The 24,134-nt window shown below is 40.3% G+C and overlaps 1 protein-coding gene across 6 annotated transcripts; it reads left to right on the forward strand.

Moving 5' to 3' along the window:
• The first annotated feature begins 1,908 nt into the window (after window positions 1–1,908).
• LOC108632492 (growth arrest-specific protein 2) lies at window positions 1,909–24,128 on the forward strand. 6 transcript variants are annotated; one of them, XM_026819699.1, is made up of 9 exons: window positions 1,909–2,288; window positions 11,205–11,625; window positions 17,839–17,963; window positions 18,080–18,221; window positions 18,959–19,205; window positions 19,737–20,001; window positions 20,758–20,883; window positions 21,159–21,245; window positions 23,510–24,128. In XM_026819699.1, exons 2-9 carry the CDS (start codon window positions 11,406–11,408, stop codon window positions 23,579–23,581), a joined length of 1,284 nt encoding a protein of 427 aa, XP_026675500.1. In that variant the 5' UTR covers window positions 1,909–2,288; window positions 11,205–11,405; the 3' UTR covers window positions 23,582–24,128. The 6 variants fall into 6 exon arrangements, with proteins under 6 accessions (XP_026675500.1, XP_017892625.1, XP_026675489.1 ...); XM_018037136.2 differs by having other exon boundaries at window positions 1,919–2,288; window positions 21,159–24,128; XM_026819688.1 differs by lacking the exon at window positions 1,909–2,288 and adding an exon at window positions 6,646–6,911 and having other exon boundaries at window positions 21,159–24,128.
• Window positions 24,129–24,134: the final 6 nt, after the last annotated feature.

The raw sequence follows: 24,134 nt of genomic DNA on the forward strand, positions 1-24,134 counted from the left end.
TTCAACAGTGTTTGATAGATTACAATGCTGTCAGTCGTCGTAAAATTTCATGTCATCGGCAGACGCGGTAGAAGTTTGTGGAAACGTATTGATTATTTACGAAGATGAACTATTTTGATAAACCTAGAGAATACAATTTTTCAAAGACAGCTTAATTTTTTCTTAAAGAGTATAGAATTGGAAGTTCATTTTTATAAATGAGATTTATTTATGATAAAATGATTTGAATGAGAAGCCAGGTAAAACATTTGGAACCCTAAGCGGCTGAAAGGTTTTTTAAACGCCCGCTACACAAATGAGTATACTTGGGTGCGGCACTGTAGACACGGTTTTCAACCCCTAAGTATACTTAACGCTGGCTGTAAAAAGGGCTAATAATTCATGAATTACGACACCCTTTCCGGGATCGGCAAGTTAAACTTAATTTTAGCATTAGAAGAAGACATTTTTCAATAAACAAAAATAAGTTCAATTAACAAGCGTGTATAAATTAGTGGAATTCAATGTACGATACTTAATGCCATTGACCATCTTATATTGCTTTTTAAAAATAAGAGTGTAGTCAATAAAGAATTTTCCCATTTCAATTTCAATGGGTACGTTCATAGTTCACATTAGAATATTCTAACTGTATTTGACATAGCGTAATGAAAGTACTGTTTTCAATGCATGCTTATTCCAGTCTCGAACACGCCATAATATTTTACGACACATTTGTGCGTGTGAGAGTATATGCTGAATGAAAAGAGGTTTCTTCCGCCAAGCAATGTGGCTAATAAAATAATTCGCAGGTTCGTGATGGTAATCCTCCGGGAGCAATCACACCCTCTCGATCCACATTGCGTTTCTCTTTAATTGTAATTGTTCTACACGTCTCCTGTGGCATTGGTTTTATTGATGCCATTCGGGTTGTAAATGTTAATTGATTAATCATGAAACACTTATAAAATTTAGTTGGGAATATTTTCATCGTTTCAGATTTCAAGAATTTCATAGTCCTGTGTTGCTGAAATCTAGTTTTACGTATTGATCTGTTCTTTCAATTCTAACATGGGCACTTCGTATGTACAGTTTAATTTAAATAACTAAAGCAAAACACTGCAAAACATTGCACTAAATAATTGAATTCAGATTTCAATATTTTCATCCTCACGCGTTAAGTGAAACAGACAAATTCTCAAGAGAGAATGTGCGAACAAGTCAAACGACACGAAAAATGAAATTTCTTCGTGCACAAGACACGCGTCAACTATTAAATGTGTATGACGTTGCCAAAAAGCTGGTCCAGGGAGGAGGATCCGAAGGATAGTGTACTCCTGGCCGGCAGAGAACAGCGAGTATTGATTAAGGGGTTCGCCGGGAGGCGATCCTCGTAGTCGAGGGGATTTCCTCTGTGAATGCGCGCGGGGCTGAATGACGTGGAGGGGGAGGTAGGAGTTGAAGAGCACCGACACGGACCAAAGGGGGTGTTTGGCCGACGTACTCACTCGGGGATCGCACGCATGCGTCCCTCGTCGCCGCTTTCGCACGCATGCACAATTCTGTGTGTATTTACAGTACGTGGTTGCCGAGCCGGTTTGCACGTGGCGTCTGCTGCTGATTGACGGACAAAAGAAAGTTGAATCGAGTCGTAAGGACCGCAGAAACCAAAAAGAAACAACAGCAAAAGACATCCTCTGGAGAAAAGTTATCGTCCCTTGTAGCGGAATCTTTCACGCAAGTGCACCTTGCTTGCGAGATTTACGTGAGAACATCCCTTGCCCTGCTCGATTCGAGTTATAGTTGTAGTCGTAGCATGAGAAACTGGAGCTGGTCTCCATTGAAGTCGCGTCTTGCGTGGCATTGAGTATACTCAGTATACGTACTCACATAGGCTGCGCCGATACGTACGCGAGGTATACAGAATAGTGGTGGTCGTCGTGAGTTTGGAGCGTGGCCGGCTTGGAGAAATAGCGGGAGGCTCGTTCTTCTCGATAACACCTTCTCTTTCTCGCTCCCCTTTTTTTCGCATTCGTTCGTCTCGCTTTCTCGCTGCCGCTCCGCTTCCCTCCCTCGCTCTTTCTCTTGGCCACCGGCACCGGCACCGGCACCGAAGGGCTGCAGTCGCGATCGGATGATCGACGGGTACGCGTCTCTCTTCATTTTCGTTGTGTGTTCCGCTCGGAATGTCAGGTGCCTTCGCAATTCCCATTGACACTGATCCTCAGTGAATCTGTGCGACAACGTGGTTGAAATTTTGGCACAAGAAAGAAAACAAAATACGAGCGATGTTCACGGTGATCCGACAGGTAAGAAAATATTTTCCCAAATCATATATACGTGTTTGTATTCGTCCAAGTACTTTCCTAAATATTTAGACCCGTTAATACGAACGATGGTTATCGAAATATCACTTCAGTTTACCCTTATTTCTGGGAAAGACTCGTAAGAATAGGGAGAAACCAGGAGGTAATTGGAGAACGTTATTGAGCTGTTATTGACCGTGTTCTTACATTACTTTCGTCTTCCTGTCGTCTGATCATGGTTGGCGTTGAATTGATGTTTCATACCGCTTGCTCCAAGAATAAGTCGACATGGACGAAATGTAATAAGGGGTCCACGAGGTTCCCGTCTTGACACGATCGATAGTTCGCTTCTGAGCTACGAGTAACAATTAGTCGAACAACAGTCGGACAACACTAAATATCTAGCGCAACGATAAAGTGACATCGTTGAGTAAAAGTTATACTTATTGGCAATCCTTTATTTGAGCGATAAAATGTTATACGCGAATTAAGTGCAATTGAGACGAATTGAGTGAAGTTGAAAGGGATTAATGAGGACGAAGTACGATACCCCACACAGTCCATTTGTGAATTTTAATTAACGCTAGTACTTGTAATTAATGTCATTTATGCTTCTGGTAGTTTATGTAACTTCTACTATTTTGTATTTACTTATGTACGTCTGACGGTGGTCGTACGAGAACAGAAACTGTAATCTCGTCCCCACGTGCCTATCCATTATTTAAGTTGAAGCCTCGCACATACTTTATTAGCACTCATTGTCGACAAGTGTTTACCCCTCTTCATTGGAGAACACGCATTGATTGATACTAATTGTCATTCTCTTGCTGCTTATTATCGTTCTTTCTACGATCTGACAGTCACAAGATTGTTAAATATTATATTTAGACTTTAAAGCATAATAGAGCAAAAATTTATCAACTTTTGCTTCTTACGTTTATATTCGTCTGCGTGTGATATTTTTAATAATATCAGGTAGTTAAACTGGATCGATATACTTACGTATACGGGATCAATATAATTCGGGAGTGACATTCATTTTTAGTCTCGCATTATTGATGTTCAGGATACAAATATTTGGTATATCGGTCATTTATTTTCGAGGATTACGCGTTTTGTCGCGGCGCCGAAACACAGCTTTTAAACGGTGTTTTCTTGTGTGCACGGTGTGACATAAAGTCATTAAAGAATTTCTAAGGCGTCGGACAACGGCCTGCCTCCGCGAGCCTCATTACGTGCCATAGGCGAGCACGCGGTGTAACAAGTGCACAAACTTCATCTTATTCTGTAACTGAGGTTGTCTTAAACACGTTTCACGCTCGCCTCTAACAAATAGTTGGGAAAAACGTTCGGCGATCTTTAATTGTTACTCAGATTCAACAATCGCTATCAATAAATCTTTTTACGTAATGTGTATGTTGAAAAAATGCGGTTGAAGTATAAAGACGTGAAGCAGGTGCAGGAGTTGCACAGTGGCAACTAATCGAAGTAAATTGCTTAATGATAAAATAATTGCGTAGTGTTAATCGAAGCTTAAGAAGTATGGAAATATTGAGGTACGAGATACTTACATAATTGTCAGATCTATTAGGTTTAATGATAAGTTGCAGGATTTACACGGTTTAATGACCCAAATGTGAACGGCGAGTAATAAAGTTAAGAACTGGTGCAAAATTACCAGGTGGATGAAGATTATTCTCACTGCCATTTATTTAATAATAGGTATTAAACTTGATAAACGGGGTCGTATCTTTATCTTTTATTGTATAAAAAAAACTTTAGAGTCTCCATACAACTTTCTCTGTTATAATTTGCAATGTTTTTAAAATATACGGATCACTAATATAACAATATGGATGATGAAGAACATGGTGAGTTGTAGTGACAATGTTTCGAAAATTTTTGTCGATTCATCTCGTTAGTTACCTTTCTCTCTCTTCTCTCTTTCTTTCTCTCTGTATCTTTCGAAAGCCATTCATTCTCAAGTTGCATTGGTTATGCATACAATTGTGACTTAGGATGATTCATTTCAATTACATGTTCATCGTCGATAGTCTGAAACCTAAACACAAGTTTTTTTGAAATTATTTTAAATTGTAAGAGGATCGAGAATTCGAAAATCTTAAGAATTCTTCGTGCGCTAGCTTCCCGATTAGTGGAACATGTTTAGCGCATCACACGTATACGCCTACACACGTTTACGACGGTCACGCTCCAAAACTGTTACTTATTACTTCAATCTTATTACCGCTAACGGAGCATTACCGCGTTTTAGAATTACTTTTTGTCGGGTCTCTTTCAGTCATAACTAGCGCCTATATAAATACTAGTTAAGTGGAATATCAATTTATTTATTGTCCATTGCAAAATGTAGTAGATTTTTAATTAACAATGTAAATAAAACGCTTCTTCCCGAAACAGATTAACTTCTGTGAAATTATGCAAATTAAAAACTTGTATCATTTTTCCTTTTCAATAAGTATAGGTATTTATAAAGTAGTAAATAATTATCGCCATCGAGAACGTGTTTCAGAACATTATATGGCGTTCTATCAACAAGACAATGATGAAAGTATTTACGATCGAATGAGTTAAAAGGCTTTAATCGACTAGCCGCTCACGTTGTTACAAACCATAATTTTCTACCATCTATATTTTCTTTGGCCTTTGTCGAGGTCGTTAACAGACGGGTATCAAAGGGCTTGACCATGTTGCTTTATTAGCTTATGCCTGGCAAAGAGTGTATCCTCATTTTCCCTTCATTTTTCATCCAATACTTCCGCACGTGAAACACTGAAGAAGATACGTGGTCCTCAAACCACGCAGAAAACGTATGGCCGTCGAGGAACGGTAATTGGACAGGCACGCTCTGTTTATGCGATTTAATTAGGCCCGCGGCCGCGGCGCTTGTACCTACCCGCATGGATTCCTTCGATCTCTTTTCTCATTGACTGACATTGAAATAAAAAGTGCACCGCGTACGTGTTCTGGAGCATCATCGACGCGGGTGCTCGGCTTTCTATGCTCTTGAAATCGAACTCGATCGGAAACCGATGCCGACCGCCCGATGAATTAATTTCATCGTCCGGTCAAATCGCATTCAATATAATCGTGCAAAAGTGCATCCAATATATCAATAATACCATAAGAAGGGTAATAAGTAATGATTGTAGAAACAGGAATATAATTGCTTAGAAGAATCACATATTTCCGAGTTTAATTAATTGAAAATTATAAAATGTAGGTTAGTAGCTTCTTAATAAATCTCAGACTCATCAAATCTCCCATTTATGGATTTAACTGCTTATGAAACACTTAAATGATGGAAAAGAAGATTTTTATAAGCAGACGTTAAATTAACGTTATGCTTTATGACTTTAGTTCATCTCCATTTCTCAAATGCGTATTCTACGTTTACTTGTGTTGTCTTAAACAGATTATTTTTTATTCACTTTGAATCGTTCGTAAGCCTGTATAATTGCAAATATTTTCTTGTACGAAAGTTCGCACGAAGTCGCATTTTCAGTGAGGAAATGTTTCGCTGACGCGGTCCAGTTCGCCCGTTGCATTCAACGTTCATCGTGCTAATTTCAAAAGCATCTTTTCACCACCCTCCTGCAGAAGGAAAACCCTTAATTAGAATGAGCGTCTAATTCTTAAAAAGTGTGGCTTTTCCTAATGAGGAAGTATGAAACAGACAATGGTGCGAATTTTGCCAAAGGTTTTATTTCTGCCGACGGAAACTTTGAGGAACGTATATGTATTAAATATTTAATAACCATAATCGTAACAGTAGCACATTAATTTTTATACAAAATTGTAAATAATAATTTCGACGAACCGCAATAAGAATATAAAGTTAATTTCTTTTTAATTTCACGATAATACGAAGATAAAGACTTCATGTCGAGAAATGTGTACTTAATGTACTTCGATGTTGAAGTCCAAAAGGGATGGAAGAAAATAAGGATATTCTAACTGTGTAACTAGTAAACTTCGTTTTAAGATACTTCTGCTCTGCTTATGTCACAGACCGTTGACCACCCCCAATAAGCTTCTCTAATTGTCTAGTTGATCAATTCTAAACACAATACTTTAGGTCACAGTTGCAAATCTGAACTGTGTTTCAACACTTTCAACAGTAAGTTCGTTCCGTAACCACGTACGGGTGACTGAAAGAATTCCGGACCCATTTCGTACGCACACAGAAAATACCAATGTAGCTCCACATGGAGAGCATTAGAGATAGAGAGAGAGAGAGAGAAAGAGAGAACGTGTAACATTTCTTATGTTTGTATGCGAAGCAAGTTCGGAATCTGTTGAGCCATTTGTACATAGCACATGTGCTTATATAGAATACATTACTTTTATTCTGCTCTGAATTCTCACAATCCGCAAACTATCTCCTGACTTGGTCGCAAATTTTCTGGACAGAGAACAACAGAAGACGAAGCAGCGTGCTTCCGGCGGATCTGGCCGTATCGCTTTCATCATGTTTCATCCAGGAACCCTGGACACGCGACTTTGTCGGTACCTTTTACGGATCAGTCGACGACAGTATCTTCCCACGTAATCCGCCACCCATATGTCGGAGAATTACGCGATCAGGCGACAAGCCACGCGAATGTAAATATCAAACCAAGTGCACCCTATCTTGATCCTACTCTTTTCTGCTTATGGTAAACTTGTGCAAAATTAATAGTTAAGTTAGAATATTTGGTTAATCATCTGAGATTCTTGAGGACGTTCATAAACAGCAGTAGTGCTCAACTTAAAATGAATTCACATTCATATAATCATTAACATTTAATTCGTTCTTGTTTCAATTTTCCACATGCTATCATTACTAATACATACATAATTCTCAGTCGTACGTAAAGCGAATCTCGTGACTGACCGAAAAAGTATTAAAATTGCGTACTTCGAACGACGATTTTGAACACTTTTATAGTTTTTCCTATCTCACAATATACATGGCGTTCCAATATAAGAATCGGTTGACATTTGGCAACTTCCGTATTATTTTATCAGATTCCCAGAAAGTTAACACCTGTGATATATGTAGTATGAATCGCGAGCAGACGTCGTATCCGTTTACGTGACGATGAAGAACACTCCCGCCACGCCGGCGGGGAGTTAAATGGCGCAGAATTGTCTAGCAGTGTCAGTGTGCTACACACGTGGTACGATACAGCGACTGATCGCCCACGCATAATACTACAAACCAGACGGTCACACCGGCGCACAACGGTCGGTCGTCTGCATGACGCGACGTGGATGAGTCTGTCGGTGCATACTATCATACGTGTAAGTATTGTATAAGATACCGTGCATTTTCGCCGGTTGAATGAGCAGCCGAGTTTTCTGGGAAGCGTCCGGGAAGCCCAACGACCGATCCACGATCCAATTCAGCGATTATCCAAGCCGCGAATACGATTGTTAACCGGTCGTTGCTCTCCGTGTGCAAGGACTTTGATGCGGTTTTCTTGATTGAATAACGAGCAGGTTTGCGCAGAGCCGGGTGCTAAAACTGTAATATTATATCAGAATTTGTTTAATAATGACCTCATCCATATATGGGGGACTTTCATTGTAGTGTACGTATATACATCAATTTTGGTTACGCAGCGCAAAGCAAGCAAATATAATATTTCTATAGCGCGATTCCTGTTAATTTGCCGACGAATCGAAATAGTATTTTCTGATCACGATATCAAATGTCTGTGTAAGATAAGAAAGTAGAGAGAGAGAGAGAGAGTAAAACGAATTCGGTCTAGTTTCTCATTTCTCATGAGTAAGTCTCGCGCTGCAATTTTTCTACTTTGCTTGTAAGCGACTGTAGTTCGCATTCTATTCCGTCAAACGAACTTGACTCACAATACAGCATTCGAGAGCACTGTTTTAACTGATACCTTAATAAGTTTTATGGAATTTGCAAGGCGAGGATTAAAAAGAACACATGACGCTATAAAATTGTTTTTCTCATACGATTGGGCTTAAGAAACGCTCGATTAGCACAATCTTCCCTTTCGATGTGGTGATGTGGTGTTTACATCCGTTTTAGAAATACCTAGGCGCGGCAGGCCCGAGTTTCCAATTCACCGCGGTTTCACACGACGCGACGTCATCATTCGCGCCCGGAGGCTTAATTAAAATCGGCATAATTTAGCAGTCGCGTGGGTGCCGCGTTCGCGACGCTGTTCAATTGGCTCAACTTGAAAACCGCGATTATCGGAGATCGTAAATAAATACACGTTGCTGCGAATCGGGCAGCTTGTGTTATTCTGTGGGCGAGGATCACGTATGCCGCATTTAAATTGATCAACCATGTCGTGGAAACGAATAGCACCGGGCAATCAAAACGTTTCGTGGACCTTAGATCAGTTTTATGGTTTTTCCTTTACGGGTGTCTCCGTGTAACGTGGGTGCCACAGAATTATATCACGGATATTGTGATCCTGTATGAAATTGAGCTCTTGTCTCACGGCAATCGAAGAACGTGAAAGAGATGGTGAATTGTATTGCTTCGAAGAAACCGTGGGTATGATGTTTGAAGCATTGAAGTCACTCGAGGCAGTAGAAAAGGTTGGACGAACGTAGAGAGCGTTTCATAGTTTTTACAATATTTTTTAACAGACCACTTAATCGTTTGGCTTTCATTCATACGTATTTGCGTCACGCTTGTCCCAGTTATAAAATGCAAAAGGACGGATTTCCGATTTCCAATTTCTCTTAAGTACATTAATAATTTCCTGAAGGTACAAAACCGGTACCTAATGGGACGGAAGTCTGTGTAGTTGAGACATACTTACCTGTTCGAAGGCAAACAGAGCAAACTCGTTATCTCGGTTCGCTTCGGTTGCATCGGCGTTTTACCTTGGTGCCGACATGCTCGCTTCTCTGCTCCATTTGTTACGATAACGCGAAAACGCTATTAATTGGTCAGCTGTCGCAGATTTAATCGATCACCGGCTACTTGATTTACGGAGAACTCAATTACGCAGCTCGAGGTGATACTCCTCGCCCACATGCCACTATTAACCATGAAGAAAAATAACTATTCAAGAATGTTCCTTTCCGCTTGTACGTGAAGTATGACATCAATCATCTGGTTGTTATTTCGGATATTTTAATTTTAAAACATTTTTTAATTAAGTATTCGAGTAATTGACAATTGATGTCTTATTATCGATTTATCAAGCTCACCCAAATTGGGTAATCTACGATTTACAACCGACGTAAAGTACAATTCGATGTTGCGATTACTTCTGTCAGCAAACTGTTAATCCCCCAATTATAAATTGCATACCTACTTAAATTTAATCTATGCTTGTCTCTATTGATTTAATTATTAAAATGCGTAATATCCTTTAACGAGATTGTTTGAAATTTGTATTCTTGTAGGAAATAACATCCGTCCTCAATTGCGTCGATAAATCACGTTTCCACGGAAAAGAAATTAAAAAAAAACAATAAGGAAAATATGAGATGCGGTTCAATGGTTATCTGTTTACAACAGATTGCATTACGTATTTTGCACGCAGAATCAGTGGCAGCAGTTTAATAGATTGATCTCGAAGGACGCACGTAGGTTTGCTCGTCGAACACGAGACTGTGATCCGGATTTTCATTTCATCGATCCGTACCACTGCGCTGTTACATTACGTACTTACTTGCATCAGATCGCGTTCGCTGATGAATTTGTGTCACCCGAAGGCGATAGCGTTCTCCACGACAAAGCGTGGTTGGAGGGATTTATGGAAGATATAATTTTCCTTTTTTCCAACTTTTCTCCTATGTCTTTCATTTCCTCCGATCGATCGTTCCGAGTCTAGCAATGGATTCAGCAAAATCGTGAGTCGTTTACCGTTCCCGAGGGCTGTCGATGAATGCTAATGGCTGCGTCGAATGTCGTTTAAATACAGAGGCGTTTGTAGACATTGCGCGGCGTGTGCAAGCATTATGAAAATTTACGACGATTCTTCCGATCGCGAACCATCGGTGACGAGCAACTATTTTTGTATCGCCTTCACGGCTAAATACATATTTAAGAGAGTTAAAGTCATATCGTGGTGTCATCTTTTAAACTCGCTGATAATCATCGTCAAAGTTCTCGACATTATAAGATAAACCGATCTAATGTTAGACAACCATTTTCATCTAACACGTAAATACATCAATTTTTTAAGAAATATACTATCAAATCAAATTTAAAAAATAAATAAATAGAATGCACACGTGCTGTGTGCCTGAACATGCAGCATCATCGAACGGTATCGTACCAAATACCATCTAACGAACCTAGAGCATCCAACGCTCTTAAGTTGAGAAGCTGCAGTCTCATCCCTCTCAAGGTTATTATGAAACATTGTCGGCCTGGATCCCATAAACAGCGCCGTGTAACATAAAACCTATTCATTCCCGAAAACGCACTCTCGAGGCTTGTTTCCCTGCGCTGTCAGTCATCGCGTAGAACGTCTTTCGGTCGGCAGTGGCCTCTTCATCTCCTCTCTCGTTTATGGTGCGGGCTCGCATCTTCCGGCATCGTCCCATATCATTTTGATCCAACCAACCGCAGTACGTATAATATCACATAAAAGTTTAATTGCATCCCACACTTGTATCCCATGTTTCATCATATATCACGGAACAAAATGTTTTATTGTAATTTAATTCACGTGTACAACAAAATAAAAATGTTTAGCAAAAAAGCCAAATTCAAAGCATACATATGTACTATATGCAAAATTTCGTATATGCAAAGTTTTGTGTGACAATCTACTAATATACTCTATCTTGCCTCGTTTGGTCAAGGAGGGATTGTGTCGATCGCGAGCGGATCGGTGCGATTAAGCGAGAGTAGCCACATTAAGGGGCACGATAAGACCAGAGTCACCAGAGACGGTTTTTGTCTTTCAGGCTCGCGTAATCGACAAACGTGCCGCACCGGCCGACCTCCTCGGGCCTTTTCAGTAATCGAGAAGAGAATCGGCGTGGAATTAAAAGGGAAGCTGCGGCTGGAGGAGAAAAAGAAGGGAAATCAAAGGGTCTGGAAAAGCGTGAAAAGGGGGTCCTCCGGTGCAGGCCATCGGGACGCTCCTCGGCCCTTTCTGCCTCAGGATGTCGTACGCCAATCGATTCCCGTCTTCGCAGCACACGCGTTATCGGAGCAGCTGGGGACCATCCTCAGTCACTGTGTTCAATCGCGCCGACGTGCCTAGACCCTCGCCGGAAGAGGAAGAGTACGCCGAATTTTATCACGAGCGTCTGCACTCGGCCCAGAGCAGACAGTTGCTGCCGCTGCAGGAGGACCTCGCCGATTGGATCAATAAAACGTTGAGTGAGTAGCTGTCTGATTTTGTACCAGGAGCATTACAGGGGTGGAAGTAAGGCAACGGTAAGGGGCTTTTATGAGTTTAAGCTCGTCTGCTCATTGGTAACTGGCAGATATCGTGCAACGATCATAATAACGTAATATGTTTGTGACATGGCATTCTGCTATTTGTGAAGAAATATAGAATCAGAAGGTAGCGTTATGGATGAATGGTATATGGATAGAAGGGTTAGTTACTTTAATATGTATAAGATATAGATGCAATACGATAAAATAGAATTAATTGTGTTTCGGATAAATTGTTTTTTAAATTAACTTCATTCCTTTTCTTGTTAACTGTAAATCTATTTTCAAATCTTTTAATGTCACGTATATGTTAACAACTAAGCTGTTTTCTTGCTGACGAATTAATTTTTACTTCCACATTTTTTCTAATGAAGTTACGAAGTGTAACGAGCATGATGTATCAAAGGTTGAAGTTCCGCGCATGCACTCGGTTGCCTTTTTTTTTTCGCGAATAGTGAGCGTGTCTCCTTCACGATGTAGGTTTGCCTTAAAGGGATACAGCACCATAGGACTTGGCATGCGTATATTGTGTGTACACATATGTACCTACTTGCACACATGGTTCACGCACGAAAGGTTCTTAAGGCATCTGGCGCGACGTGCAGAAGGATATTCGTAACATTTGGTCCTTCGTTTCATCGTAGTTCTAACGTAACGTAACGCTGCGCAAAAGCAGCACTCGTGTTTCTTGAGAAGATAATTGCTCAGATATTTTGTGGCCTAAAGCTTATATATTTCAATTAAAAAAACGGAATATCGATTTACTGCTCTGTGAGTCTGTCAAATCTGCATTAGTTAATAGTAATGGATTCATTGGAGAATCATTTGTCTAAGAAAAATGAGAATCTTTTAGAAAAATATAAATTCGCATATGTTATGTTCATTAAAATCCTTGAGCATTCGAATGATATAAGAATTGATAATTGATATCATATCAATTTACTGTATATTTATTACATCCAATAGAGAATTATTCTCAACAATAATAACTTAAAATGCTCAGAAAATCGCAGAATCGATGGAGTCTCCGTCTGGTTTGATATACCTAACTACCGCATGAATTAACTATCGACGAACAGTTCGTGAGATCAGTACCGCGATAACATGACGAATTTCAAATTAGGCGAAAGTTTCCTCCGTTAACTTACTTGCGAAGATTAGGAAACGCCCGTTCTCAGAATCGAGGAACAGCTAACTACCGCTGGAAAAGAACCTTCAATTTTTTTTCTAGTTCCGCTCGACAAAGCAAGACCGAGTTCAACTGACATAAATCTTCGATCGTCAGTAGTTTTACCTACTTCTCATTTCGAACTGTCAATTTCTTTATTGCTTCTTTTACAATTTAAGACTCCCGAAACTCTGTCATGTTTACTCGTTGAATTTAATATTCAAGTTCCAAAATGAAGAAATTAATGAAAAGCACAATTCTCGTCTTGGTAGTAGATATTCCTCTTCTCTTATAAGTTGACAGTCTTCAATCTTGGATACTGGTATGACTGCCTTTCCGAGTTACTACTTTCCTAATACGGTGCCAATACGAGTCGACGCGCAAAATAGAACCAATGTATCGTACGTAGCGTAAAGTATTCTGAAGTCATACTGTTCTTTCAAGTAAATAACGTAAATTTATATTTCTCATCCCTTATATTTTTATGTTTTATTGTTTCAAATTGACTTTATTTTTAATCAAGCTTTATTTAAGATGATTATTCATTTTGAGTTTCTTCGCTCGCTTGCGTTAAAGTAATACAGGTAGATCCTCCTAAAGGAATCGACTAGAGATAGAATAAGTCGCGACTCAATTCTTAATTCGACAATCGGTGTTGTTTTTATTGATGTCAAGCCAAGTGTTGTATCCGAACGTTTGTAACTTGTTTGCCATGTATTCGGGTTTCATGCGACCTCGAAGAATTGAGCCGCAAGATCTGGACCACCATGTAGGATTACGACACGAGTGGTCTTTCACAGAAAAACGACTATGTAGTACGCGAAATAACTCGTAGTGTTCTCTCTGACTGCGATTACAAATTATTTACAAACTGTGCCACACATGTTGGCAAGAATTTGATTTCAATATTTTAAGAAAAGAATGCTTCCATACATACTGCATAATTCCATAGTCGTCTATATGAACGTTCGATGAGATGGCTTTTTAACTATGGCTATTTATATCGTGTCACAGTACATATCACATTGCTCTGCCTCTCAGGTCGGAGTTTTAAAGCTACGGTCGTCCAGATAGGTCGGCAGCCTTTAGAACCGTGTGTGGGTACCTCTGCCTGCCGTATAGTTGCATACTATTCTCGTTGCGGCGTGGTACACGTACGTACACGATTGAACTGATTGAAGCGTGCAAACACACACCCACGCCGCGGCGGGCAAACGGAGGAGGAGACCTCGCTCGAAATGCAGCATGACGGTCAGCTCTCTTGTCTGTATTCAATCGAGGGGGAATTTAATGCGCGAGGGTGAGCGACACGCGGGGTTGCAACGGAGAAAAATAACCGCGGACCCGGTGATTTTGGTATTTGAACTGAATTATTACGAAAGTGTCCACGAACATCGACGTCGTTCCAATTAGCGTTTCTCGCGGAAAATAAACGAACGCGGTTTCGATTATAATTCGGCTTTAGCGATGTTTGCAATTTTGTTTGTATTTTCAAAATTGTACTTCGTCTGTAATCACCGAAAAAAGAATAATCAATTCCGCAGAAATATGATGAATATTCCGTATAAAATATGCTATATTCTATTTATAGTTGGATTCAGTATTCAGTCGACGCAGTGGAATTCAGTATAGTGATTTGTTCAAGTAAATTCCGAATATCTAAATCTTGAAAATGATTCTCTATTTGGTCCTTCAAGGATACGTCGTGAGACATGAAAGATTGACGATGTTGTTTGACGCGTAGCAGTAGAGGAAGATTCGTATTTTCTATTACGAGCTATGAACGAATTTAATTTACCTAACAGAATATACCAATCACTAATCTAAATTATACATACATATATCTGCTGCTAAACTAAATTCGTAAAAATGAATAAAGTATCATCAACTCATTAGAACTTAAAAAAACATATTATCATACTATTAGTAACTCGAAACAAGACGTCCTCGAAACAATGAACACACTATCTATCCCACACGATTTCCCGGGCCGAAGATACCAACATTCAATCATCTACTGTTTAACACGTGTCAGTGAATCATCGGAGGTTCATTAAAATCCTCGCAAAAACTTCACGAGTATTCGGCCCACGCGCCGAGTCTTCTACGAGGCGTGGAATCGCCAAATTTTCTGCGTATACCGCGATTATTAGAATGATGCGAAAGGACGGGACCTTTCGACCCACACCCTGTGTCTGCGGCAGTTGCAGCGAGCCGTCTGACTCAACCGGAAGTCGGCCAGGCACCCCTCTTCCTTCGTGCCACTTCTCTCCCTGCATCGCATCGGTGACTACCTGAAGGCGCATTACGCATAATGGGCGTATCTATACACGTTTGCGCGTGTGCGAAGGTTCGGAACATCGTGGATATCTATGTATGTAAATGCTGTGTTCGCGAATAAGTCTGCTGTTTGGCACGGGCCACGAACTATTAGCGGGCCGTGAATCGTAACAACTAGACCTACGACCTTAGAATCCCGGAATGACAATGCTTGAATTAAGCGCGAAATGGTTTGAAGACGTTGAATGAAAGGGAGTTTCAACGGAGAAAAGGAAGAGGCAAACTTGATGAATGTATTTTGTGTATGTCAGAGAATGCATGTAGACTATTTGAAAAATAGTGAATCGCGAAAGCAGATTGCACATCACTGGATATACAAGTATAGAAAAATACCATGTAAAAAAATGTGATCGTATAACCCTTTTTTGCATCGATTTTTGCTCCGCTCTCTGCATTTCCTTCGGTCCGAGGGCAGGCTGTGTGGGGTCCAGCAGTGATGAAATAAAAGCTGTCGTGACGCGGCGTGTTTTATGGTAACTGGTTATTGCAGTAATGCATCGTGTTCGAATTAATGCATTGATCGAACAATGCCAAGGACGACATCGACAGGATATACGTACTGAAAAAGGCTCGAGTTGCAGCTAAAGAGGTCAAACGAAGTTTAAATCGAAGGGTAGCATATCAAGGATATGTAGAAAATACGGGTCGCTGTGGGAATATCGATTCATTATTAACCCCCTTGATCTTATGATTTATGTGCAAGTGATACCCTCAGTTATGTTCGTCGAATAGTACTGACTTAAAAATGTCTACGTACCATTGTATTAAAACGTTCATACAAAAATTCTATATTCAATTGTTAATATGTCGAACTTTGCTCTCGATACTCGAACCTTTCTCCGGAGCTTCTCATTATTGGTAATGTCAAATATAAATTAAAGCGATATGTAGCCATAGTCTAGGTTCCGGGTGACCGAGTTTTTAGACGTCGCCCGGTTCGCACTTAAATACGCTCACGCCCGTGATCTTTCGCAAGATCGAGCGAGAGTTAGGCATCCTACAAGAGTGGCAGTCGTTATCACGAGCACGCCGGTTCGTTTCGTTTGCCATTGTGTCTCCAGGCCATATACGAGCGATATTCGCGAACCAGATCCGTCGTTTGTACACACAACTGTGTGTGCACATACACATGGTCACGAAAAGAACACACGTGTGTGGTTCGCCGAAGAACGTGTGATGGACTTTACTCCATAAGCTTGCCCGTTAACAGTTTTTTTTCTTGGTTCTGCCCCGGGTGCAACCCTATTGTTACCGGGTCGAGTCACGAGCCACGGCGCTGGTTCTCATTACCATCCGTATCTACGAGGCTTTATCGCTCCGTCAGCCCAACCTAGTTCCTATTTCCCATCGTATCCCGACTATATCTATATAGGTACGTGGCACAAATCGTGTCGCAGCCAGTTGTTTGAGTTTTCCTTAGATTCTCGGGCGTCGATCTATCCAGCATCGTGGGAGAACGATAGCCGGTTGTGTGTCTCTCTTCTCCGCGTTTCCATACGTACTTGCATCGTCTGCGTATCGTGTATGTATGTATTCATAAGATCGCTACTGAGATGCAAATGTTCGAAAAATCCCGTCCTTGATCCTGTTTGCAACGCTGCATTACACCACGTGGTACCCGGCGAACGAAATTTAAATAATTTCGTGCAGTCATGCATGGATTGTAGTAATGTGAGAGCGTCTCGACGAAATCATTTCGCGCTTGACCGAGCATACCTTCCCTCGAGTTTCTACCATTCAACTATTCGCGGATCATGTCAAATAAAGTGAGATCTTTCGCAAAGGAGCGGTTCCGAGAAACAAATCCACACTACCTCATCGAATCGTTCCTCATTATTTTTGGTTTTACGGTTCATTGATCTATGATGATGTTTCGAAGATCTCGTATGGAATGTCCATATTTATATCGAAGCTATAATGTGTAATTAAATTTTTCTCGACATCTGAAAAATCTTGAGAACCTGCAAGCGACAAAATTCCGTGACAAAGCAAGAGTCAACCCTAAATCAGACTTACGTCGAAGGGATCTAAGGAGACGGTTCCTAACAATGACGCCACTTCACCGATGCTCTTGATCGCTTTCAAGTGACCATTTGTTCACATACTGGTCTATTCAGACTGATCGTAATGGCCGTCGCGACGCCGAAAAATTTTCGCCGCGTGGTGAAAATCTGTTATCGAGAGGCGTTTTCGACGCAATACGAGTGCTGTAGTAGGAAATTTAAGGTATATAGAAAAACATGTAAAAAGAGGCTTGAGAGGGCCCCGACGGTATGTTGTCCAGACAAGTGCGAGGATAGACGACGTAGACGAGCAGTATGGATCAATCGCCCGCTGTGCAATTTCGAGTAGTCGTTAGACTTTTTTTTGTTACCAATTTCGTAGTTTCCACGCCATTTTGTACGTGATTTAGAAACATCGTGAGCTACGCTAAAAAAGGTCTACCAGCCACTTAAGCTACTCGAAACTGCACAGCGTGCGGCTGATCCACACTTCTCGTCTACGCTCACATTTATCTGAGGCCTAACTTTTACATGCTTTTCCCCTATGCCTTAAGCTTTCCACTACGGCGATGTATTTTACTGATAGAATGGACAGACCCATATGTGGACAAAAAATTATTTTCAAATATTTTTGTGTTTTAGACTCTGAAGTAGTGACGGGCGATAGTTTCTTTGATGCGCTGGACAATGGCGTGGTGGTGTGTCGATTGGCAAGGGTTATTCAGGAGAAAGCGAGGATGGCGATCGATGCTGGAAGAGCGAAAGGAGTGAGTAATCTCTAAATTGAATTCCTTAAGGATTTCTAACTTTTGTATCTTGCATCTATAATATAATGAATGTGTGAGGTTTTTGCAATTAATGGTTTTGTATAATTCTGTTTCAGCCCTTGCCGGTGATACGAGGACGCTGTTGGGAGACCGCAGCTCGTCGCAGCTTCTTTTCTCGGGACAATATGGAAAACTTTATCCAATTCTGTAGGCGCCTGGGCGTACACGAAAATCTCCTGTTCGAAAGCGACGATCTCGGTAAGAAATCTTTCTACCCAATCAATCTTAATCTCTTCTAATTCGTCCCTTTTATTAGCTTTTTGCCAGTATTTATCGCGCTCTTATTATAGAACGGTAATTGGCGCGCCTAGTCGTTAAGGTGTTACGCGCGTTTTACTCGTCACGGTTTTATCTCGAGCATATCTGAGCCGATTATAAGCGAAATCCCGTCAATTACATCCCGTAGCCAGCTGCGTGCAGCTATGCAAATTCAAAGCGACCGCGAGGCGAGAGTAATCGCCGCGAATTAACCGCGTCTCGCAGCGGAAACTACGAAAACGAGCCGCTTTTCTCTCGCGCGCTTGACCGGGTTTGAATGCCGCGAGAACAATTCGTGCTCTCGTGCCCGCGCGAATGACGTAACCACGGAAGCGGAGGAGCTTCGAGGTTGCGTAAAAATGGTTCACCGACTCATGTAAATAGAATAGTTGCTTGTAGAAATCGAATCATGTTTTGTATTGAAGCAAAGATTGAAAGCGTAAATTAATGATATCCATCCGTATTTTTTTTTTGCGATTTTATTTTTTGTAAAGAATATCATTAAAACATTTTTATAAATACATCCATTTAAAATAAGAAAGCATAGTTTACAATGTGTAGGAAAATTTTATAGAAAGTTAGGCGCATTTTTAAGTAGGTGTGCGGTCCCTCCCTGGAGGAATCCTTATAATATTCCAGTGTGACGTCGATTGTGTGTGATGTCCCGAATTTTACAGTTCTTCACGGACAACCGCGGAACGTGGTATTGTGCCTATTGGAAGTGTCTCGATTAGCGTCGAGATACTCTGTTGAGCCACCGGGACTCGTGCAGCTCGAGAGGGAAATTGCCGCCGAACAAGAACGGGATCTTCACTGTCTCTCGGACAGTGGTATATCTCATAGCAGCTTGATTTCCTGGCAATTTCAATCACCGTCCCCGACCGAAACACCTAAGCCTCCTGCAGAGAAGATAAAACACAGCAGGTACGTGTTGCTACCATTTTTTATGTTTGAGTGCGTTAACGTGTAGCAGAAATTGTTCTTCGGTTCGTTGGGTTTTCAAATTGATTTGAAAGTGTCCGGACAAAATAATTGAACGCGAAACTAGAAGGACGACGTACTATGTGAAGTGTGTTAAAAAGGATTCAGCTACGGAGTGAGAGAACTTGCGAGGAGTTATGTTCTGGAAAAGGCAGCGCGCATTTACTTCAAGTGTAACGCAATATCGTAGGAGTGGCGAGTGTTTCCTAGCGTACAAACTTTGCAGTACAAGTGAAATCGCAAATACGGTTGAATTGTGATAAAGGCAATTTTGTTAACTACTACTGTCTTGATTGAGAAACTTTGTGCTACATTCTATAATAGTAAGAGTTTAGAAGTGAAAGGAACGATATACAATTACACTTTTTGTCGTGTTGTATAAAAAATTACATTCGGTATTTATTTTTCTGGACTGAAATTTTTGTAACAAGGCACTTCTATTTTTTATAATTAAAATGTGACAATACTTTGCAGTTCAGCATCGGAAGTTGCGTTAACAGCGACAAGATGGTTGGATCCAGCCACCGATGTAGTGCACGAACCGGAAATGAGAAGGTCGGTGAGCGACAATGGGCCAGCGCCGGGTAGTGACGGTGTGCCTAGTGATACAACGGAGGATGAGTGGTCCCGAGGAAGTGTGGAGGACCCGGACGAAGTTCCGTCGCCATTAAGTTCACCTCTGCCCTCGCCAGCTGAGCCACCGGAACATACAGGTCCTATAACGGAATTAGATCGAAAGGTAAGGTGTTTAAAGTTCACAAATAAATGTCAACCGCAATTCACCGTCAATTTCACAATTTTATTCATGCATACACAATTCGTATTACATTATCCACCATTCTTATATTAACTTCTCGACTAACAATTATTCACAACTCTAAATCGTAGGAATGGAAAATTGAAACTGCGTAAGGATTCTAAAACTTTCTAGTCGTAAATTAAGTATGAAATTTTGAAGTTCCCTATTGTTCGCCGAATACGTAGTGCATTCGAATACCTTCTTTCTCGTCCTTATTTTGTTCACTTCACAATACGTATAATTATATAGTAAGTGTTTGGCAGTCAAAGCTTCAAATTGCCACTTTGAGTCTCCTGAAGAATTTAATTCGTACGTAAGAACTGCAAGTAACATTGGCCACGAGCGTGTAATTTGCTCGTATACACGCGTGTGTCGCATCGTATCACGTTCGTCCATGAGTGACAGCACACGAGGAAGGGGGAAGAAAGGAACAATAGAAGCGAACGAGTCGCTTTAAGCTTTTTCACGTATGCGTTTGCACGCTCGCGAATCGCGTGTTGGATTCCTGCATGCCGCCGGGCGGATGTTCCGAGGACTCTTCAATATCGGTTTTCTCAGCGACACGTTTAGCCCGATTTATCTCACTAACGCAACGTGGCGACTATCACCCTTCGTTTGTCTATGCGCTTGTGTGCAATAAAAATACGATTTCGTGAACAACTTTTATGTGATACATGGCTTGTTTGTCGATTTTAGGTAAGGAGAGCCACGGAAGCAGTACAGAGACTCTGCCAATGTCCCTCCGAAAGATGTTCCAAGCTGAAAGTGCGCAAGGTTGGTGAAGGACGGTACCATATCGCTGGACGAAATGTCTTCATCAGGGTACACACATATTATATTCTTATTGATACTCCCTACTACATTCTACTCCAAAACATTATCATATCTGTTTTCATTCTCATTCGTTACTTGTTATGAATGACCTAAGAGTTAGAATGACTCAACGTAAAGTATAAAACATCGAGACAGATAGTGATTAGCGACGATCTGCTTGAACCAAAGCAAACTTGCTTACATTTTTAACCTGTCGCATATAGAAGGAATAAAAAGCGTACTGCCGGTTGCTAATGACCACGGTGCATCCGACGTGTTCACAGCTTTTGAAGGGGAGACATATGATGGTCAGAGTGGGCGGGGGCTGGGACACCTTGGAGCATTTCTTGGCGAGGCACGATCCCTGTCAGGTGAGGACCCTCAACCGTGAGAGCACACCGCCTTCACCCCACGGCAACAAGCACAGCAACTTTCTTCCAATTCGCGCCAAGTATCGCAGTCCGACACAGGAATCCGTCTCGGCCCGCTAGCCTAAAAGCACAGTGCCTGTAAACAAGTCCACGCTAAATCACATTCGTTCCGCTGTTAGTTCATTTCGTACAAATATAAAGAGACACGCACTTAATGCACGATCCAACTGGACAAAAGAATCTTGTTTCGTATTCTTCTACGGATCGTGTACGCACGAACGGGAAATTAAAGGGGTGCCATATTGATAGGGTTTATTATAACTGTAGCCTTTTTTGTTCATGATAGTCGTTGTTATTTCTTTTTAATTTAAAAGATAGGAAACAACGCACGGAACTACTGATTGTTGACGTATATACATACACGAATGTGTAACTTTTATGTTACGTGACGTTGTAGAGAGTTAAACATCAGAGTTTCTATACAGTGTATCCCAGAGCGCACGACTTTCCTCTGAGAGTGTGAAATTCTGAGTCAAAACTTCCTCTTCCACTAATTTCGTTAAAAGTGGAAGAAGAACTTTTTAGTCAGAATTTTATCCACTTTAGTGGAAAGTCGTGCATTCTGGGACACCCTGTAGATTAATAGTTTATTTAAGAAATCATTATTTTCGTCAAATTGATTCATTTGTTTTTGGAGGCATCGAATGACTATCAGCGACTGTGTACAATAATCTCACATTGGTGCACGATTATTATTAAGTGCACCACTGTTTCTCATATAAATATATGTATACGTATGTATGCATAAATTACGCAGGAGATGGTACTATTTTTTCTTACATGTAATAAAGGCTGGAGAGGACTAACGTTTCACGCATGTACATCCTAACAAGCGTCTTAATATGCCATCTTCTTATCAATTTACATTTTAACAGTTTATGCGATATGCCAAGATACATACTTACCTCCTCACCATTTTTACATTTATACAAACGTATTGTATAGATTTATACATATACATTTACTCTTGTACACTTACATCGCTACATATGTTATAAAATATGTACAACATGTGTACGTATAAAAATGCGATATATTTCTACTTTTTACCGTTCGCATAAAATAAGTACAGTAGAACCTCGTGTATCCAAATCGCTTCAGGATTGTCGTCGGTTATCCGGACAATGCGGGAATAAGATACGAGCTTCTATTAGCCAAACGCTAATCTCGCGTATCCGAACTTAAAAACTTAGTGAAGTGGGAATAGGAGATTAGATAACCTCTATTATTCAAACGGCATCGTCCCCCGGACTGTTCGGATAATCAAGATCCTACTGTACAATGACTTTCGCACACAGCAACGATTTTCGACTCTTCCATGTCATACATTCCACGGATGACAGGCATATTAACGCTTGATTTGGAAATTGTCTAACAGAAATAGGTTGAAAGGGCAATGCACCTGGTAGAGGTAATCGTAAGACCGCAATGACCAAAGTTCGTAATGGTATGTCCAAATGATCACGGGCAGTAATGGCTTATTGGAATACCGCTTACATCGAAGATAACGATCGAATAGTCGGCTTCGTCGTGGTTCGAAAACGACTATAATTAAATATGGAAGTGCAATTAAACACTCAGGTAATGTTTTTAAATCGAGCTTGTCCAACTAAATAGAACTACGAGAAATTGTGCTTTCCCGATTGAACAACTCCGTCTTTTGTAGAAGTGCAAACTTTAAAGTAATTAAAGTAGGTAATCTACAGGATATATTTTCTGGATAAATGAGATAAAGGGGAAAATACTCGATCATTATACATGTATGTATATATCACTTACATGTACTTACTATGGTCATTGCTGCCGCTCACAAGAGCAAATCTTGTAGTGCACTTAAATACTTTTTGCGATAAGTAGTATATATAAGGTAAATAGTTTGTTATAAGATTTAATCACTCATAAACAAACTAAGGTGTCAAAAAATTGGCACGTATAATTCACGTTCAAAGTTAGTCTTTGAATCACTCCATTCGCAATCGAGAAAAAGATATATCTTTCTATATTCTCGTAATATTCATATCCACCGACTCTGGCGATAAGTCTTATACACTTTTGGCACATAATCAATAAATCGCTAACACGCAGAATGCTTCACAATAACTGCAATAATATATGTTTTGTACTTTTATAATAAATACGTAGGATAAGGATTAATGAAATTAAGAATTATAATAAAATTAAAAAAGCGTTTACTCGGTTCACAGAAATGCAAGGGCACAGTGTGCAAAGGAATACCAAAGCAAAGAAATATGCGACGAGTAATGTCGGCACGATGATGAAGCTATTAACGTTATCATTCAAGCTTTTTTTGTTAGACGTTTTCCTTATTCTTAGCTAAATTAATTTTATATCAAGAATTGAGTTCCATAAACTATTACCATAAAATGCGTGGTATGAAACTTATTTCGTTCATGCTATTTATATTTATTTGTAAATTATAAATAACGGTTAGGAGAATTTCACGATTGTGTTTAATACGTGTTATTATTGGTATGCGCGAATGAAAGGATTCTCGCCATATTATATTATCGTAAATGCGTTAATCGATAAGTATGCGTATATATAAGTTTTGCGTACCTGCTTAATTCCGCGCAGAGTAAAGGATGTTTTCGTTAGACAAAATTCTATATTTGATAGTTTCTCGCATTTTTTTATCAGCTGCTGCCGTGTAAATTTTTTTTCATTGTAGGAGTCCACCAGAGATTTGTTGAACATAAGATATCGAGTTAAAAGGAGATCACAAATCGAAGTAGGAATTCCGTTGCACGTTGGCCATTACGATGTTAATTTTTCCATGAGTTTTAGTGTGATATGATTATATTCTATATA

The sequence above is a fragment of the Ceratina calcarata genome, unplaced genomic scaffold, assembly GCF_001652005.2.
Source record: "Ceratina calcarata isolate Rehan_Ccalc_2016 unplaced genomic scaffold, ASM165200v1 scaffold107, whole genome shotgun sequence".
NCBI lineage: Eukaryota > Metazoa > Arthropoda > Insecta > Hymenoptera > Apidae > Ceratina > Ceratina calcarata.

What these genes read in the sequence shown, in the direction of transcription:
- LOC108632492 (XM_018037136.2), top strand. Translation starts at nt 11,406, where the DNA reads ATGTCGTACGCCAATCGATTCCCGTCTTCGCAGCACACGCGTTATCGG. An exon ending in TTGGATCAATAAAACGTTGA is followed by an intron (nt 11,626 to 17,838) that starts GTGAGTAGCTGT and finishes TTTGTGTTTTAG; the next exon opens with ACTCTGAAGTAGTGACGGGC. An exon ending in GTTCGAAAGCGACGATCTCG is followed by an intron (nt 18,222 to 18,958) that starts GTAAGAAATCTT and finishes CGAATTTTACAG; the next exon opens with TTCTTCACGGACAACCGCGG.